Here is a 19,804-nt window from a genome sequence, read left to right on the forward strand (position 1 = left end):
TGCTAGTGAGGTGGCACAGTGAACTTCCTTCCATCACAGAAGGCTGAACGTGAGCCACACGTCGTCCACGAGGTCAGCTTTATACTGGCTGCATTGACAGCTGCTTAGGATGAATCCTCCAAAGTGCATCAACACCTACAAACAGAAAACCCAAAGTCACCTCCCTAACACCCTGCTGAATTTCTCTATGCAGGGAATAGACCATTTCATGTGTAGGCCATGAAAACTCATCACTCCATCAACAGTTATTAAGAGGTTTGTTCCCTTCAGGACCTAGTCTAAGATAAGAGAAAAGGAGAACTGAGAGTGCCTGTTTTATAGGAGCAGTATTCACTCTGCCACTGTAGATACTTGGCAGCCAGGCTCCTGGCTTCAAGTGGTTTGGAGCCCACTCAGCAGCAGATAGATTGCAGAGAAGACTTTCAATCTTTTCTAGCCCAGGTGATCTATTTTCTTGGTTTTGAAAGAAGAAGCATTTATAAATGTTTTTTGTCCTTCCCAAGCAATTATCTGTTTCAAGCAACAGCCTAGGAAACCTTGTTCTCCTTCTCACACATTTCCATACTTCAGGCATGTTGGCCCATTGGCTTCAGGGACATGAGCAACTCCTGAGAGATGAGACTCATCCCCTGCCCCAGCAGGGCAAAGCCCACAATTTAAACTCTCCTTCCACTTGGGTGAGTGCAGGGAAAACTACAGGCAAGCAGAGAGAGGGCTGCACAACCTTGTCCTCAGGCATGGGACACGGCTGGCCCCAGGACAGCAGCTATTTCAGTCCCGGCTCCTGAGGACAGCCTGTCAGACAGATGCATTGGCTCGTACTGAGCTGCAGTCCCACGCTGCAGGAACAGGTCCAATTGCCATAGAGCACATTAAAAACAATGCACCACAGCACGTCTGGGCTTCCCTCATCTCTCCCACTGCCCTTCTGCCTGTGGTGCTCACTCCCAGCCCCCCTTGCTCTGCACCCCCTGTTCCTCGACCGGCTCCTTCACCCCTTGTTCCTCAACCAGCTCCTTCCCTCCCGCCTCACCCTCACGCAGCCCCTGAGGGACCAGCCCCTGAGCTCTCCCCCTTCCCTTTCCCACCTCGCTGCTGCTGTGCTGCCTTCTGCCCCCCGGCCCTGCAGGCTCCCCTCACCTGCCCTCACCTGCCCTCCCCGTGCAGCCTCTCCCTGTCCTCACCTGCCTCTGCAGCCTCGTCACTGTTTTCTCCTTCCTTCTCCTCCTCGCCGGCCCCTTGTCCCATCCGGCCCTGTGCTCCTCGCTCCTGCCTCTGTCAGCTGAGATATACAGACATACATTTGTGTGTGTGTGTGTCCCCATTTCTGTATGCTTCTCATACAGACCCACGCTGAACGCAGAGCCCAAATCGGCCTGGAGAGACAAAGGGTCAGCAAGCTGGTGTCTAAACAGGAACGCCAGGCAGACTGATGGGACAAGCTGTAGCTCTTTCCCCCAGGAGACTGGTGTAACTTGTGAAAATTGTGGACACCGTACTGTTCCTGAAAAGGATGTGTCATCACCTACATTTAACAGGGGTATCAGCAGAGCAAACTGGAGAAAGCATGAGCTAAAGGCATGCGAAGGAACAATTTTTCAGCTGCTTTTCTCTATGCCAGATGATTCTGTTGTCCAGTCCATCTCTCCTGGTGATGCTGTAAACAGGGAGTCACATGGGAGAAAGAGACCTTTCCCTTCATCCGTGCTGGGGAAACAAAAGCGGGGTAAGTTTAAAGATGACCCTGATCCAAAACCAGTCTTTGCTTGGGAATCAGACCCAGCATCCTAACTCAAAGACAGATATTTCCTGCTGATCCCCTGCAGCACACCCCAGGCTACCAGGAGAGCAGATTCCAGGTCCAGATTGTAGTTTAACAACTCAGACCCATCACAAACAGTGATCAGCTTTCGCTCAAAAAACATATACATGTGGGCTGGCTTATTGCTCAGCTTAGTTCTGAAAGCAGCATTCCCAACAGCTGCTGGGCACATAAACAGAGGTCTATATACAACACTATATACCAACAAGCCATGGGGCAACAACTAATCATGTGTCTTTTGATGGCAGGGGTGTTCAGGTTGCCTTGCTTATCAAGAAGACAGAAGAGTCATAGTGAGTGAAGAAGTGAATGGGCTCTGATAGTGCTGCTGATGGGAAGAGTGTAAGGATGCATCTTGGAAGGGGAGTCACGAGGTCGACCTGGCTTGAGGGAAGCACTGGGGGAAAAAATTAATCAGGGTGCAAATAAGAATATTTCTGGACTACCAGATTCCTCAATCTTTGATTTAAAGAAGGAAAACTCATTGCCCACATTGCACAGGCATCCAGTGTCCTTAGTGCATGGACCCTGAAGGTCTATTTGATTATACAGAGAGGCATGCAGCTGGGTGCCAAGGGTGCACCAGGCTCACAGATTACTGTGCCTTTTGCCTACCTGAATCATGCTACAATAGGGAAGGTGAGCGGGAGAAATAAATTTTACTGGAGAAATGTCATTCCCATTCCCAGTTTTCTTTCCTTCCTACACAGACAATATTTTCTACCATCTTGTGCCAGTACAATGTCATGTTCTGTAATAACAGCACAAGATGAAGCTGCTTAGCTTTGACAGCACAGACTATTCCTGCCAGGGTTTTGCTCAAAGCAAGTGCTTCTCCACATCTCCGCAGACTGCCCAGTTCCTTGGTGCCAGTTTCTGCCACACCAAAAAGATAAAACTCCTTTGTACACAGTGACGATCTTAATGCTCTTGCTTTCATAGAGCTGCTCCTATCCCTCAGGAAGAATCTCAGTGTGCTTTACAAACATTGCCAACAGATTTACAAACTATATATAGAAATCATTTCACTCGCTACTGATGTACAGCCATAGGGTGACCAGAGCAGCTGTTCGGAATTACAATGTGAGATTGCTCAACACGTTTGGACAGGAAGTAGAGGCCACTACATTGCAAAGAAAGTAGCAGAGGAACTGCTGTGTACACAAAAAATGTGGGGTTTGGAAGTGCAGTTTGAATGGGGCACTGCTTAGGCATCTGCAGCTAACCTATTCTTAAAAAAAAAAAAAAGCATGGCAAAGTCTGCCCGTGTAAGCATTATATTTTTTCGTGGTGGTATCTGCAATGTCCAAGTCAGGCAGTTATTAAATTATAAGTGCTTATAAAAAGTGCATGAACTTAATCCTTTGTTGCATGCCTTAGTCCCAGATGGTTCTCCCACGTAGCTTGGCCAAACCTACAGTTTGCCATTCAGAGAAAAAAAATTGCTGTATTTCTTTATACACAGCGAGCAATACAGCTACTTCCTTCTATATTTAGCATTTCCTTGGTTTTTGCCACTTGTTTTTAACAGTGTGTGTGCAGATTCTTTTTTTAAAAGGTGATCCAAGCAGTATAAACAAGTGATGTAATCTATAGGGAATTAAATACAAGCAGCAGTACTAAGTAAATTCTCTACTTTATTGTCTTTATTTATGTCTGGTTTTTAAACAGTCCACATTAACAGTGATGGGAGTTCTGGGCATTATATCTACCATGTGCAGAATACACAGAAAAAAGGGAATGGGTTTGCCCAATCAAATACAGAGATTTCTACTGAAAAGGTGAATTTTGAAACTTAAATGTAAATACCTTGCACATGTCACCAGAGCTACACTGTTACATCAGTCTTATGACAACTAACAATTTACTAATATATTTTTACTGCTTTTCAGGAAAACCATGAAAAACAGGTTCCTCAGGGAACATTTCTCCTGCTCTAAGTATCTCTTTTGCTCATTTGAGTGACAATTAAGAGAGCACTTTAGAGAGAAAATGCGCCCCATTGCAATATGTACCTTTAAATATTTATACAGTGATTTGGTGCACTTACGCATGTACTTCTTTCTGATTTATCCAGCGTTTGTCCTGGTAAAGAACTGGGATAGATTTCTTTGAATATTGCTCCATGCATTTGGAGACAGAGGGTGTATTTTCGAATCAACGTCATCACCTGTAGGGTGCAGGAAAGACCTCTGAAGGACAGACACCTTGGGTAGCAAGGAGCCAGTTTTAACTACCACAGCCTAAACCGACAACTTCCCACGGAAAGGTCAGGGAGACAACAAGCCAGAATAGGGCCCTTGTGGCAGAAAATCACTTTGGCTGGAATTACTTTTCTTGATATCTCTTCCTGAGCAAAGGTCTATCAGACCTAAGGCTGACATAAAAAAAAAGTAGAGGGAAGGCTTTAAAGGGACTGTGGCAGAGCACACATCAGGGAGGAAAAGCTGGTTACACAGAAGACACAGAGGTGAGAGCAAGAGACTGTTGATGAGGGGCATATTAAAGGGAGTTATGAAAAAGCAAGAGATGAGACCTGTTCTACAGAGATATGCAGTGATAAATTTATGTCACTTTTCTCGATGCAAACCATAGCTAAACAGTTTAGAAGTTTTTTTCTGCTCCAAGTGAGGGTCAGGAAAAATCCTTTTGCCCCACCCAAGGCAGACACAGATGAGCCCGTGGCTTTGTGACTGTGTTTTTTCCATGCATGACTCCTGTACAATCAGCAACTGTCTAAGAAAGGGCAGCACAGGCACAAGAGCCTGGGCCAGAACTCTGACTGCTGCAGTGAAACAGTAAAACTGGCCCCCCTTGACACCCAGAACAAGGATCTGCCATGCCAGCTCCCAAGGCCAGGTGGCAGCCAGTGGATGGAAGTTTTATAGATGGCACAAATTATAGTCCCCACAGGGAATAGATGGTCATATACAGAACTCATGGCTATGGTTCGGTCCTTTGCTGAGCTACGAAAACATTTACAACTACAAAGTCCATCTTGATGGTGCTGCAGAGGCTGATGTAACCACTGTTGAATGTCTGGCTCTTTGGAGAGCTCATCAGCCTGGTGCAGCTGCTTGTGTCAGATTTTATGAGAAACAGAGACCAAGTGATACCTCTGCTTTCAAACATTGTCCCCAAACCGATAGGAGTCCCTGCCCCAGAGCATGCCTGAATCAATGCCAGGGCATTTAATTACTTGTAGCCAATGTCACCCATGGGGTGGGCATGCCATGGAATTGGGTTGCGGTAGAACACCCCATGAGTCACACCCAAATAGCAGAGAAAATTAAATCCCAGCATTGCAAGGGTTCAACCACAGTCCAAGCAGGAGGAAAAAAAAAGGAGTAATTTTTTCCTACAAATTTTTAATTCCAGCTGGGGCTGCTGCCTTTGCCTCTTCTCACACAAACACCAGTCCTGGACCAGTTATATTTCCTGCTGCCACCAGCATATACTCAACTCCATAAAACTCATATTCAATGATCTGGGTGCAAAACACCAAGTTGAAAGACTTGCTTCCAATTCCCAGCTGTGCCACCATAAGCATGGCATTGGATAAACAGCTCCCTTTCCATGTCTATCTTGCCTTATATTCTATTTTAAACAAAGTCTTGCCCCTTCTGCCTCCATTCAGTTCATAGGTGCCTTTAAAACATTAAAGATGCTTTCTCATAATGTTGTACTTCCGTTAGTGTTGGGGGGATGGGTGGGAGGCATAAGTCATAACAACTGGACAGAAAAACTTTAAAACAGTGTTAGGCCACCCTCTGTAACAGGCTGCCAAACACAAAGAAGGGCCAAGATGCATTGTTTAGAAGATAAACACAACAATATCCCATCTTTTTAGCTTACCTAAGGATATTCTAAGGACTAGCTCATGATATTATAAACACCTGGGGCAATGCTCTCCCCTAGAGCTGAATGCTCTGATGCCACAGGCCATGTAGCTTCCCTGAGGCATGTATAAAGTCCTAAATATAAACCTTGGCCCATGAACTAAAATTACTAATGGAACCTGGCTCTAGACATAGAAAGGGTTTAAAATCTCCTGTCTAAAGCCCTATTTGATCATGTTTCCTTTGCTGGTTGGAGTATACTGTATCAGATATGTGACTACCCAGATTCTTGTGTTGTGGTCACAGTATCAGTTAAAATTGCCACTATTTAAGACTTTCTTATTAAGACTGTATTTCTGTTTATGAATTCCCACATAGAAATATCAGTGTATAGGTTATGCAGCGTACAGACATTTAGTCTGGTATGTCCAGGATGTTTTGGTTGGCCAAGCTTTGACTACAGACTTCCATATTGGGTTCACTGGGCACTCTTGTGATGAGGTACTGAGGTCATGCCTGGAGTCACCAGTAACTCAGCACATCCTCCTGTCAGAGGCCTGGCAATTTTTTCACAAATTCTTCTTTTTCATCCTGGTCTAAATATCTGGCAAAATCTATAGGACATGTCTTGGAAAGGCAGATGAATAGTAGCCCTAGAGTGAGAGCAGAAGCAGCAATTAAGCCTTCTGGTCAATCCTCTACATGTCCCAGACCAGTAATTTTCAATCCTTCCATTTGGTCCCAAAAACCTGTTGCAAGGAAACACAGACCCACAAAGGATTGATAGAGCTGCCTTTGGAAGTGGTATTTACATCTCTGACTGAGGGGTCATAAGTTGTATACAACAATGACACTCAGCAAACAAGGAGAAGTTCTGAAGAACAGGAGAGCTAGTGTAGGGAACAGGGCACAAAGATGCCCGAGCTGCCCTTTGGTTTGTGTGAGTGTATGGGTGTAATATCCAGTGTATCTCTTCAATCACATGTTTAGCTAAATTCTGATGATGCACTACATAATACTGACATCCAACAACTGAGGTATCCTCTGAATTTCAGGGGTTTGGATTCCTTTTTGTCTTTGTTTTGTTTTGGTTTTTTTTTCTGAAGATGGAACAGATGGTGCAATAGCAAAGGGAGTTAAGTGCTATTCACTTTTAATAGAATAATTTAAAGAATATTTAATCAGATGTGTTTTTCTCTAAAGTCCACCACCGAATAACTGAGGGTGTTGTTTAGTTGGGTCAAGAAATGATCTGCCAGATCTCCGTAGGAAACATAATTGAAGTTCTGACATGGCATCATTTCTTAACAAAGGGGATATGCTGCTTGATTTCATAGTTTGTTTATCCAACAAAATCTATTCTTTCTTTAAAACAGCCTACTTAAACTCGCTCAAACTTTGCCAAGCATTAGAACATGCAGTACTGGCACAACTAGCAGTCCTACCTGGAAGCAAACTCTTTGGAAAAATAGCTAAAAAGAATCTTTGAAGTGTTTAGAGAATTTTATAGTACAACCATGATTTTCAAAGTACAAAATATGCTATATTTCAGGCCAATTACATGACAGAGATGTGCATTTAGTGGTTTAATTTTCTTTGCCAAGCTAAACTAGATAGTTTTTCTGTAAAATAAAATAAACAACACTACAAAGCCTTAGTAGCTGACAGCAGGAAAAAAATTTATCATCTTCATTGGGAAGTCCATCAGGAAAATCCTTCTTTTATTCTTTATTAATCTGTATTCTAAGTTAGAGTGCACCGTTCTACATAGTGTCCTTATTCTGATTTTAGCCTATATTTAGATAGTACAACGTGTTAAAACATGAGCTTTAATGTTCTAGTTTTGAGAAAAAATTTGTTCCCATAAAAGAGCTAGTAACAATGAATATCAGAAGGTTGTGCATGTATATAAAACACAAAGGAGCTCTCTAGCTAGTAAAAAATAGTGAGAAAATTTGTCAAATTACAGACTCTATACAGTTATTTCTGAAAACTATTCTAAATGTATCCCTTTTCCATACAGATCATATTCTTTATATAGGATATAGTTCTTGAGAATTGGTGGGAGTGGAAACTCCTTCATGGATGACAGTTTCTGAAGCCTCCTTAACCCCAAGAGTTTACGGATCTTCAGACGACACAGATGTTTCAATGGTCGAGGATTATCTAAAAATAACAGTAAGAAAGAAATGGTGGGAAATCCCATTATTAAGTCCATTATTAAGGACTCTAAGCCAGTGCACAATCCTAAAACTTGCTCTAATAAAATTAAAGACCTATTACTTTGCAGCATTATTATTATGCTGCTTCTGAACAAAATACCAGCCTCTTCACTTCAAAACTGTGATGATACATGCTGCTGATATTAATCAAAACTCTTCCATCAGATAGCTGCCCCTTGTTGTCCTACTTTTGGAAATACGCACACCGTACTCTATTCCGAAGCACGCATCTGAACACCTAGACAAGGACCATATTGATTATAATTAGCAGTAACTCTCTCCTTTCCCTAGATGCACACCTTAAAAACTGCATGTTGAGGCCAGCTGTGGCACCTTCCATTTCTGCTGCATCAGTGAGCCAGACCTTACCATGCTTGGGCCTGCTGAGTCTTCTAAACAAATACTTCTTATCAGAATTTACATCAGTCAAAGAGCTTGGTTTAATTTAGCCTTCCTAAACATAACAAAACCTTTCAAGGTACTTGCAATATCAGTAGTTAAAACTAACAAATTATACTGATGTTTCCGTGACACTAACAAAAATGACACCTTCTGCATTGCAGTGTAAGACACCAAAGCAAAATTAAATATAGGGTATCAGTTTTAAGCATAAATATTTTGCTCTTCAACAGCTGATGTTAAATCAATTTAAAATAATAATAATTTTAAAAGTCAAATAAAATTAATTCATGCAAAGAGAACATTTAATACATTTCCCAACAGTTTTTTTTAGAGTTAAGGTGAGTGAAACCTATCTTTGCTGCCACCAGTGGTGGAAGGTCCAGGTTCGTGTAGAACTTCGAAAGTTAAGTATACATAAGAAATATTACACAATTATTGTCATTGAATCAGAGTTGCAATTAGTAATTGCAACTGTAGATGTATATCACATAAATCAGAGTTAGGAAACGATGGCACACTGATTGTGATGGTACACTCCTTGTCATCTCCAACAGCCTTGAACATAATGGGATCTAAAACATGCTCTTACAATAACTCTTGAATGATTAATAGGCTTGAGAGATCCTGGGAGCAAAAAGAAGGATGGAAGTGTGAGCAATATTCCTCGACACAAAAAGCTGTGCCCCACAGCTGTGCAATGACTGCTGTCACACAGGTTACTACAGAGTCTGAGAAGTAGTTCAGTGGTCTGGCTTAACAAAAGGGCTTCCCACACAACAGTGACATTCCTTATGAGATTAGTTCTCAGCAGGTTCAAGTTCATCATATTCTAGTCCATTAAACCAATCTATGGCCAGTGGCAACAGGTAAAGATCTGTTTCAATCTGAGGACTGGATGACAGGCACAACCTGGTTCTCAGCTGGTACACACTTGGACTGATAAAACACCTTGGGTGAATGTGACTTGACATAGCCAATTAAAGTATCCTATAACAAATGATAACATCATTAATTGGAAGTTAGATATTTACCCAGTATCTGACGTATCTCTGTCCATTCTTTCTGTGTTTCTAAGACAACCTTTATTTTTGTGCACAGAGGAACATAATCCATGTAATCTATAAAAACACGAACCACTTTTCCAGCTAAATGTTTCAACCAAGGAACAGCAATAAAGTCACAGAACTGAAAAGGAAAACACATCAAGTCATAATTTCAAAATCTGTGCTGAGGAATGCCTAAATAACACATTTTAAAGCAATTACACATGATAATATAGACAAAATATTAGCAATGACCTTCAACAGTCAAAAACTGATACCTAGGTAGGTTACTATAAAATCCATTTTCTTCCATGCTTAACTTTTGTGATCCCTTAACTCGTCTGGACAGGCCTGAAGGCAAATAATTATTATAACATTGCTATAATTTGTGATGCTGTTTTATTCTACAGCAATTTCTCTTTGGAAACCCATCTCCTCCATTGGTTAGGACAGGAACAGAAATTCCAGAATCCTGCCTCATCATTTCTTAAAACTTCCTTCTTAAATCTCTAATACATGAACTTCAAAGTAAAACCACTCTATGTACGTTATTTTCTCTATCTCAGAGCAGAAAATGAAAAATGGTTAGTTTATTTTTAGGGTGCTTTAAAAAGGGATTTCCCCGGTATGTTAATGTTAATTCTGCACAATTATCTGGAATGGTTAAAGCTGGCTAATGAAAAGAGCAAAGTGAAGAGATGGAAGGTTATGTATTTACTGGATTATCCTTTATTACAGAAGAAGTCCACCCGGGGAGAATCTCTTCATCTGGTGTTGACCACACGAAAGAATTTCCAAAGATGTCTTGATGCATACAGTCAAAACACATCTCCACATGATACCCGTGATTGAGCAGCAGCCGCAGCATCACCTCATCATTCAGGGCGTACTGAATGGCGCTGGGGAAATGCGTGTCATTAACCAACATAAAGTAGCAGTTGACATTTGCTCCATAGGATAGCAGTAGCCTCACAATTTCATGGTTGCCAGCTCTCACTGCTACAAGAAGACAGTTTAAGGGATCCTTGTTTGGATTTGCCCCTGCTTTGAGCAATATTTCAGTGCAAAGAATGTCGTTGTTAGAAACAGCAAAATAAAGTGCGGTTTTCCTTTCATCATCGTAACTATTTGAGATGTGTTCAGCCATCAGAGTATTGACATCAAAACCATTTTCAATGAGGAGCTCTAGGCACTGTGAATTCTGGCCGTCTGCTGCTGAGTGAACAGGGCTTAAGCCACTTTTCTGGATTGCAGTTTGGGATGTGATGGGAATGAGGTACTTCATGGCCCTAAAAACCAGTGAATAAAACGAGTTAGGCATCACTTTTCTGCATGAAGAAAACAACCCTCACCCAGTTGTAAGATAAATTACCAGCCAGCCACTTTACACAAGAATATCCAAACAGAGAAACACCAGGTTTGAGCACTGTTAAATAGGACCTTGTGTTTAAGTTGTATCAGTTGTTTCTGCTTAGTTCTAAGGAGTATGTTTTGCATTTTGCTCTGTTTATCCTTAACTTAAAAAAGTTAATTCAAACTAATGTAACAGGCACTTCTGAAATATAAATGATCTACACATTTGCAAGTTTACCACAGTGGTCTTCAGTGTGACCTTGTACCACACTGTATCTTAAAGAAAACATGAAGCCCAAGCTCATACTCACAGGTAATGCCCCTCATAGGCAGCTTTGTGTATGGGAAGCAGTCCTGCCTTATTCGGCACATTGCCACTTCCTCCGTATTCCAAAAGAAGGGCGATGCAGTCTGGATTACCTCCTCCAGCTGCCTCAAAAAGGATCGAGGCACCGTCATCTGCTAAGGCCTGGACATCTCCACCTTGCAGGAGGACACAGAGTTTATAATTATACCCACAGTGATCTGCAGATCGTCATAAAAACACGCCCAGGGTACTTTCCTCTTCATTTTCAGATGTATTTAAGTTAAAATTTACTAAACCAAGAAATATTTTGTGTGGCAAATTTAAAATGTGAAGACAAAATAAGAGCTGTACAGATACAAGTCCAGATGCTCATCTGAGTGGGGTCTGCTTTCACTGGGTCATAACTGAGGATTTTCAAATTATGGCAAAATTTCAAAAATGCTTAATTTCATTAATTAATACCAATAAGATTCTGTACAAGGAAGTGAGGAAGGGGAGGGATGGGAGGAAGGGGATAAAGACAAGGAAGGGGTTGGAGAGGAGGAGAGGAAAGAGGAACAAAGAAGGGCAAGAAGGGCATGTATAGCAGTTAGTATCTCCTTGACTGAAAGGGATTTGTATCACCTCTGCCACTCCTCTCACATGCACTATGGAAACATAGAAGCATCCCTCCAGCCTAGCAGAAACACTCATAAATGCTCCCTTTTCTCCCAAGAAACCAAATCTTCTCATTCATTACTACTCTTTCTTTCCATGATCACCCTAAAATGCCTCAGCAACCAGACAAGATGTATGCCAGTGCAGAGGTGTATTTCCCTTTTACCTGACTACATACCTTTATGAATAAGATGCTCCAGCACATCACAGTGACCATATTCAGCAGCAACACCCAATGGTGTTATTCCATATCCATCCTTAAGATTCACATTTCCACCGTTCTTCAGAAGAAGAGCAACGATGTCCCTGCGGCCCTGCTTCGCAGCTTCGTGCATTGCTGACCAACGTTTTGCACACGGCTGGTGGATACTACAGTTGTGTTTAATCAGAGTGGACACCATTTCAAAAGAGCCCCTTCTTACAGCTTGAAGATATTTTAAAAAGGAAGAAAATAATACAATTACACTTTCAGATATGTTGTCGTGAATGTTAGAAATCCAATAAGTTTAAGAAAAGCTTTTCCTTCCTTTTAGAAAAGCTTTGTGTCCTGATAGGAGGAAATTAAGACTTTCAGTCCTAGAAATCTGGGAATCTAATTTACTGGTAAATAAATAGTAATGTCAGCTGCTCAGGAAATCAAGGTAAACCAAGCTGGAAAATATGTCAGTTCGGAGCATGGAGGGCAAAAGAAGTACTGCTTCGATCCTGAGAAAGCAGAAGCAGGTGTATCATGAGGAAATGCAACAATAAAACCCCCATAATATTTTAATATGGTCCTTACATCTAAAGGTGGTACCAACATTACAGTGCCTCCAAAAAATTCCACTTCTGACTTTGTCACCTGGTAACTGTAGTCCTAGTGTGTACTCAGTGGCTGTTGTCAGCCAAAGTACAGTTGATACCTGCCATACTTAAAGGCCATGTTCTGGCCTTTTGAGGTTCTGGGTTTGAAATTTTCACAGAGAACTACACCAGAAAATTTTTTACATATAAAATAGTGATCTTGAGGAAGAGTCTAGTTTTACTTCTGAACTACCCTTTGGAATACCAGATCTCTCCACTGACTGGTGGGGCAACTGAGGGAGATCAGCGTCACAGATTAGCAAATTTAACTGTTATGAATGTCCCAGTATACAGGTAAGAATGTTTTTAAGAGGCAAGAGACTTCATAATTATGCCCAATTGCTTTGAAGTAGAGTATGACCAAATGTATCTGGAAGCAGAAACCATCCCACTAAACAGATATTTCTTCCACATCTACCTTTGAACTGAAAAGTCCTTTAATCCAAAACTTTAAAATTAAAAGGAGTAACTAAATCATGAGCATCATCTAAGTGTTAAGCATCTGATTCTCTGTTTCATTGAAACACACAACAATATTTACATCCACATTTTCAGTGCTACATGACACAAAAACATAAAAAGCATCACATAAACAATACACAGCTGACAAACTTTACTTTTGGAGTTTGTATAGAGAAATATTTAAGAAAATAAATTGTCATTATAAGGGGCAAAGTCCCTTTTCATAAGCTCTAGTTAACTCTTCACAGGATTCATTAAAAGCTACAGGTGAAAAGAGCTTTAAAGTTTCACAGACTTAAAATTAGTGAAAAGTGCTGAATCAATGCAAAGCAAGAGTTGTTTTCACTGGCATCTGGGAGGTGCTACTAATGAGACAAAACATCACAAGACATTCACAGATTGGTTCTCTTCAGAAGAATGACATTCCACAGAAATTAGAAGCTCATATAGCTAAATTACCCATGTATAGTCAAGCTCATTAAAGTTTACCAACAGCATAAAATCTCCCCAAAGAATCGTCTTTCTTTAGGTTGAGGTATTACTTCAAAATGTAATTGAAGAGTATTTTCAGTGCAAGAGGGAAGGAAATGAGATGGGAAATTTGGAAACTGAAAATATCTGCCTAGTCCTGAAGAAACAATCTAATTAAATTAAAATCTCCAACAACCTCCAGACCTTCAGATAAATCACATTCACGTTAAAGCAATAGCTTATTCTTGTACCATATTTGTACCTTAACATGGTCAAAAAGGACCATGTTGGTAAAAATCTTATAGCACATGAAGAAACAGAGAAGGTGCCTCAAACAAAAAAAACAGGTCCCATTTTCTTAGGAACAGCTCAGAAATCACCTAAAGCGTAAGGAGCATCTTTAAGGTCAGCTCAGTGATGAGCAAAATGAGTGCTGAAGTGAACACTGAGTACATTTCACCAAGTGCTGGGCATTTAGTTGCATCTAAAAAGATGACCACCAGCACCTAAACCCCACAAGCCAACAGGAGTCCTCAGGTGAGTCCTTAGCTGAGGGGAAGTGCTGCCACGCCCTTCGCTTAAGCCCCGGGAGCGGAGGCAATTACCGATAAGAAGCGGAGTTTCCCCTTTGTCATTTGTAGTATTGGGCCAAACGCCCTTTTCCAGTAGTGTCTGTACGTTTTCCACAAAGCCAGATTTTGCTGCCAACGTTAGTGGTGTTTCTCCATCGCATGTTTTGTATTCCCACATTGCCTTATAAGATGCTAGGGGTAAGAAAGTGAGAAGAGAGAAAACCAAATTAAAGCACAAGGGTGCTAACACATACACATATACCAGAAACCTTTACATGCTAAGTCTTTCTGAAAGTTACTTGTAATTATGTTTTAACTTAACTAGTACTGCCAAACACACTGAATACTGAACAGTAATTTTTGCTCTGTCTGTAGGTTTCTGAACAAAACATTAAAAGCAGTACAGGTTCTTTGCTGGTATAAATTGATGTAATTTTCCCAAAAAGTTGCCTGAATATTTAAACAACATAAGCATGACGTTCCATAGAGGAACTGATCATACCTTTTTTTAGTAAACAGTTCTAGCCTGTTGTTGTGGATGGCTGTTCACTGCTCTGTGTTTCTTCGCTGCTCCCCTTATCTTGTGGGATATTTTTACCTTACTCACCATCTAAAATGATTTCAAGTATTTGCCGAATTGGCTGAGCTGCAGCTTCGTGCAGTGGAAACCACCCTCTTTCATCAGCTTCATCCAAAGCATATTTCTGTTTCACAAGGTCTTGGAGCCCAAATACATGACCTTAAAATATCCAAGAGATAAATGAGATGCAGTTGGAAAAACAATATATGGAAAGCTCAGTTTACAAAGGGACTCTTTTATTTTAGGGTTTTTACCTTGCTTTATGGATGTTACAATTTTCCTATTTTCCTCACTAGGTGGTAGAAAACTAACCAAAAAAGAGCAGAAAATAGAAAATATAAACAGAGGGTAGATACATTATATCATTTATTCAATAATTTCCACTAGTTTCTCTTCTGAGTCAATTTTTCTTTGAATATATCAACTACTATAATGATTAGCCTCGTGACCTAAGTTACACCTGTTCCGTGGACCTTCAGAGTATTCAAAATTCTTGAGTGAGATGCAATTCCTGCAAAGAATGAACTGAGAAAACTCCTAATTTGGCAAAGAATTCTGACGTGAACTAAAAAATTGTATTTGCCTCACGCTACAGAAATAAGCCCTTCAGACTCAGAAACCTTAGCCAGCAAGTGAGAATGTGATGGCATCAGAATGCCAATTTTCACCAGTGAAGGAGACCTTGATGGCACAGTGGCACAATTTTCCTTGTAAAAGATCTGCAATGTTTTTAACAATATCACTTAAAACTCCATGAGTTGGAATTTAAATGCTGATGCCTGATAGTTCCTTGAGATATTAAAAAATAGATAAAATATAATTTTAAAAAAGCAGCCAAATAAGAAGAATAGAGTGGCTCTGCTGAGAGCCTTCAGTGAAAAGAGAGATTCCAGTCCTAAAACAGGAGCCCCATGAGGACCCAAACCTTCATGAGATCCCGCAGGAAACAAGGAAAGGTAGAAATGTCTCCCAAGAATTACAATTCTACATCTTTCCTTGTAGACAGGGCAACCTACAAAATCTATTTATGGGATCAGTGTCAAAGAACTTCTGTTAAGAAAAAGTTTAGCTTTTTTTGATGCACACATTTTTCATCAGAAGATAAATGACCTGAAAAGCTAAGGGAAGTGTTAGCTTAGCCAAGCCAATCTCATCTTCTTAAGGTCTCATCACCCCATGTAATTCAGCCCTGCGTTTCCTAATCATGGGAACCACTCTTAACCATCACTCCAACATCACGACTGAGCCCTCACTGGAACACCCCTGTGGGTTTTCTGTTGTTATTCTGGTCTGGATTTTTCTTGTACACATTATGTATCTGAGTGCACAGGACAAGTCTGGGACACTGTTACAATTACAGAGCAGACAGATTACTAACAACCCCAAAGCTATTCTCTTTAAAGTTTGAGCTTTTAGAAATGTTTGAGAAAAACCAAAATCAACATTAGTATTTTGTTTACTCTTTTCAGTGATCGTTTCAGAGAGTGCTTTACTGAGAAAGAGGTGTAACAGCCAAACTGTTTTAAGCATCGTATAAAGCACTAAACATCAATGTCTCAAAACATTGTTAAAATATGGCATAATCTCTAGCAAATACTGAATTGACAGTACCTGTCATTATAGCTGGAAGACACTGGTGGTTTGGCCCCATTTGATTCTTGAAGGCTAAGCTTTATGGCATACTCAGTGAGCAGATCTTCAACCAAATCTTCTCTTTCATCCATCATTTTTTTTATGGCGATTATAATGATGACCTAACTTGAAATACACAAAAAAATAAACTGCTAAGGCTCATATCTTGCCTAAGGTATTTTTGATAATAAAATCATGTGTTTCTATAAAATTGTTTTAACTTAATAATGTTTTGGTAAGTTTATTCCTCTTCAGAAATTATAAAATTGCTGTTTAAAATTGGTGATAAAAAAAGAAAACAACCCTGGAAACATTTAATGCTGGATATCCCATTTAGAAAAAGCTCTTTTTATTGTTCACACACTACCTTTGTCATCTACAGACAAATACTGGACAATTCGTGAACCATAAAAAGGAACTTTTCCTCTTGAGAAAGCTGTCGTCATCAAGTCAGTGAATATATGATTTCCATATAAGCATGAATAATAAACATTAAACAAAGTTATCACCTCATGAATGATTCCTACCAAACACAGGCATTCAGAAGGAATTCATGAACATAAACACAGACACATATAGACAAAAAAAACCCAACAATACTCAAACTGAGAATTATTTACAGAGACGGTCTGCAATTCAGAATGAAACACATGAGTTCTGAGGGTTGTATTTATTCAGGATTTATACAAACATCAAATTATTTCAGAGAAGCTCAGAAGTAATTTGACTTTTTGCATGGGGAAAGAGCATTTTTTCCTGCTTCCTTCACCCAGGGTGGCACTGGCAGCACATACAAGATGGATCCACCAAGCAGTGCCGACGTGGCACGGGATTTCAGCGCGCAGAAGCCCACAGCGTGTCACGACAGCTCTGCTGGGCACCCCGTCCAGCTCTGAACTCAGAACTCTACTGTCTCTCAGGACTTAACAGGAGCCTTATAAGAAAGATGGGGACAGACTTTTTAGTAGGGTCTGTAGTGATACGACAAGGGGTGCTGGTTTTAAACTAAAATAGGGTAGATTTAGACTAGACATAAGGAAGACATTTTTTACAATGAGGGTGGTGAAACACTGGCACAGGTCGCCCAGAGAGGTGGTAGATGCCATATCCCTGGAAACATTCAAGGTCACATTGGATGAGGCTCTGAGCAACCCGATCTAGTTGAAGATGTCCCCGCTCACTGTAGGGAGGTTGAACTAAATGACTTTTAAAGGACCCTTCAAACCCAAACCATTCTCTGATTCTGTGACTTTATGAAAAGTTTTCAGCTGTAACCTGTATTCACCCCTCCTCTCCTGGAGGTGGATGAGGATGTTTTCTCCAATGAAAAATAAGGGACTTGAGAGAGATGATACCAAATCCAAACCCTACTTTCTGTTAATATAATAAAGTACAAGATTTTGGGACTTCATGGACAGGTAGCTGAACAACAAAACATTATAATAGTCTCGCATCATTAATTATCCCTTTTAATAATTATTGACATATTTTTAAAACCCCCAAAAAAACCCCAAACACTTGCAAGTCTTGCATTATTTTTACACTGCCAAAGCATGGTCTAGCAAAGCAGATTAAGGACTTTGGAGTCTCTGCACTGCTTCTGCAGTCATGAAGTTTAATGACCTTTCAAAGGAGTTCCGTACACAAGCCTGTGTGATGGTCATGCCATTCCAGCTATTATTTTCAATAACACGTGAGAGTGTGAGAGCTGTTGAAAGGGTCAGTGGATTAGTAATGGAGCATTTCAAATCTTTTAACTGTAGTCACCAGCTTACATTCAGTCTGCTTGTATCACCAACTTTAACTGTGGCTTATGTTCACTATGCTTTCTGCTAGGGATATCAACCCAATGCCTTGCTAATACTTAACTGTAATTGGATACTCAGGAATTTTGTTCTTTACATCTTCCTGTAGGTTCCCGAAGTGTAAAATGTAGAATTCATATATCACAAAATATATCTAAGGAACAAAACCTTAAGTTAAAACATGCCTAGCTGTACCTACCTAGGACTTTACAAGTGGACTCTGGGTTTTGTCAAAGTTTCTCTGTTTGATTAGATCTTAGTGGCTTAACACATTTGTCCTTTAGTCAGACTGGGGACACCAGATGCTGAATTATTTTTTTAAAATGTTTTAAACTACTACTCCCACAGTTTATGAACTAATTTACTGTATCTACCACACAGAAGACTTACCATCATCAAAGAGCTGCACAAACATCAAGCAGTTGTACTAAGCATTTATTGCACGTTTCTCACAGAGCGATCATCATGGAGTGTCATAGTCGTTTTGCAAATAGAGAAGAAATGTTGCAGAAATTATCTGGAGGCCGTTTTCTGAAAAAGACCTTCAAGGGAAAGTGATAACCATACTTCTTTTTAGACTAATTTCTGCATTGTTCCTCTAAATATGTCGTCAAAGTACCACAACCAGTATTATAATCTCATCCACAAATACTTTACTACTTAGTATATTATGATAAAGCTTCCATATCAAAATTAAATTAGTAAGGGCTTAGAGTCAGATTGACTCAGAAGCTAAAGGTCTTTTGGATTTAGATTCCCACCTCTTTCAATATGTACTGGAACCATGGCCCAGGTTTTTATCTGCAAGGATGGACAGCATGAAAGAAGTAGAAGAGTATCTCCATTACAGTCCTCTTTTCTTTGAAGGAAAAAATACACAGCTTAGGTCTTGACTTTGGCCATATCTTACCAAAAAAAAGAAAACTCCACAAATAGTAATAAAGGGAATTAATGGACATACTAGGGAAGTGATTGTCTCCCTGTACTCAGGACTGGTGATGCCACACCTTGAATACTGTGTTCAGTTTTGGGCCCTTTACTGTTAAGGAGGGCATTGAGGTCTGGAGTGTGTCCAAACAAGCACAACAAAGCTGCTGAAGGGTCTAAAGAACAAGTCCTGTGAGGACCAGCTGAGGGACCTGGGGCTGTTTAGCCTGGAGAAAAGGAGGCTCAGGGGAGACCTTATCACTCTCTACAACTACCTGAAAGGAGGTTGTAGTGAGGTGGGGGCTGTTCTGTTCTCCCAGGTAACAAATGATAGAACAAGAGGAAATGGCCTCAAGTTTCACCAGGGGAGGTTCAGATTGGATATAAGGAAATTTTTTTTCACCAAAAAAAGGGGGAAGAACAGGCTGCCCAGGGAGGTGGTGGAGCCACCATCCCTGGAGGTATTTAAAAGACATGTAGATGAGGTGCTTAGGGACATGGTTTAGTGGTGACTTGGCAATGCTGGATTAACAGTTGGACTTGATGATCTTAACAGTCTCTTCCAAACAAAATGATTCTGTGATTTTATTATTTTATTTTGGGGCTTAGAAGAATAGACCTTTATGTTGTTCATAAAAGACAATTTTCTGAAGGGTGCTCTATTCCTTCCTTTTGTGTCTCTAATCAAGGCCTCAGTGTAACAGTGTAAATGATGATTCCACAGGTAAGTGAGACTGAGGAACTGCTCAGCACAATGCAGACACCCGTACCAAAATCTTTCACATGCTACATAACGTTCAATCTGCTGCACATCATAGTTATGCTTATGTACATGTACCAGGTCTGGCTGAGCTGGTTTTCCCATTG

The 19,804-nt window shown here is 40.5% G+C and overlaps 1 protein-coding gene across 1 annotated transcript; it reads right to left on the reverse strand.

Moving 5' to 3' along the window:
* Positions 1–7,654: 7,654 nt before the first annotated feature.
* ASB15 (ankyrin repeat and SOCS box containing 15) lies at positions 7,655–16,300 on the reverse strand. Its single transcript, XM_008949662.1, has 9 exons — positions 16,185–16,300; positions 14,828–14,880; positions 14,601–14,732; positions 14,027–14,185; positions 11,824–12,069; positions 10,993–11,164; positions 10,047–10,617; positions 9,317–9,470; positions 7,655–7,827 (listed from the first exon to the last, which is right to left on the reverse strand). Exons 1-9 carry the CDS (start codon positions 16,298–16,300, stop codon positions 7,655–7,657), a joined length of 1,776 nt encoding a protein of 591 aa, XP_008947910.1.
* Positions 16,301–19,804: the final 3,504 nt, after the last annotated feature.

Source organism: Merops nubicus, unplaced genomic scaffold, assembly GCF_000691845.1.
Source record: "Merops nubicus isolate BGI_N331 unplaced genomic scaffold, ASM69184v1 scaffold37471, whole genome shotgun sequence".
Classification (NCBI taxonomy): domain Eukaryota; kingdom Metazoa; phylum Chordata; class Aves; order Coraciiformes; family Meropidae; genus Merops; species Merops nubicus.

Bases quoted from the DNA above. Each gene is read 5' to 3' on its own strand.
- ASB15 (XM_008949662.1), bottom strand. From the start codon at position 16,300: ATGATGGATGAAAGAGAAGATTTGGTTGAAGATCTGCTCACTGAGTAT. The intron at 12,070-14,026 runs GTAATTGCCTCC...AATATCTTCAAG, and splicing joins GGAAACTCCGCTTCTTATCG to CTGTAAGAAGGGGCTCTTTT. The intron at 7,828-9,316 runs GTAAATATCTAA...TGTTATTTTTAG, and splicing joins AGAGATACGTCAGATACTGG to ATAATCCTCGACCATTGAAA.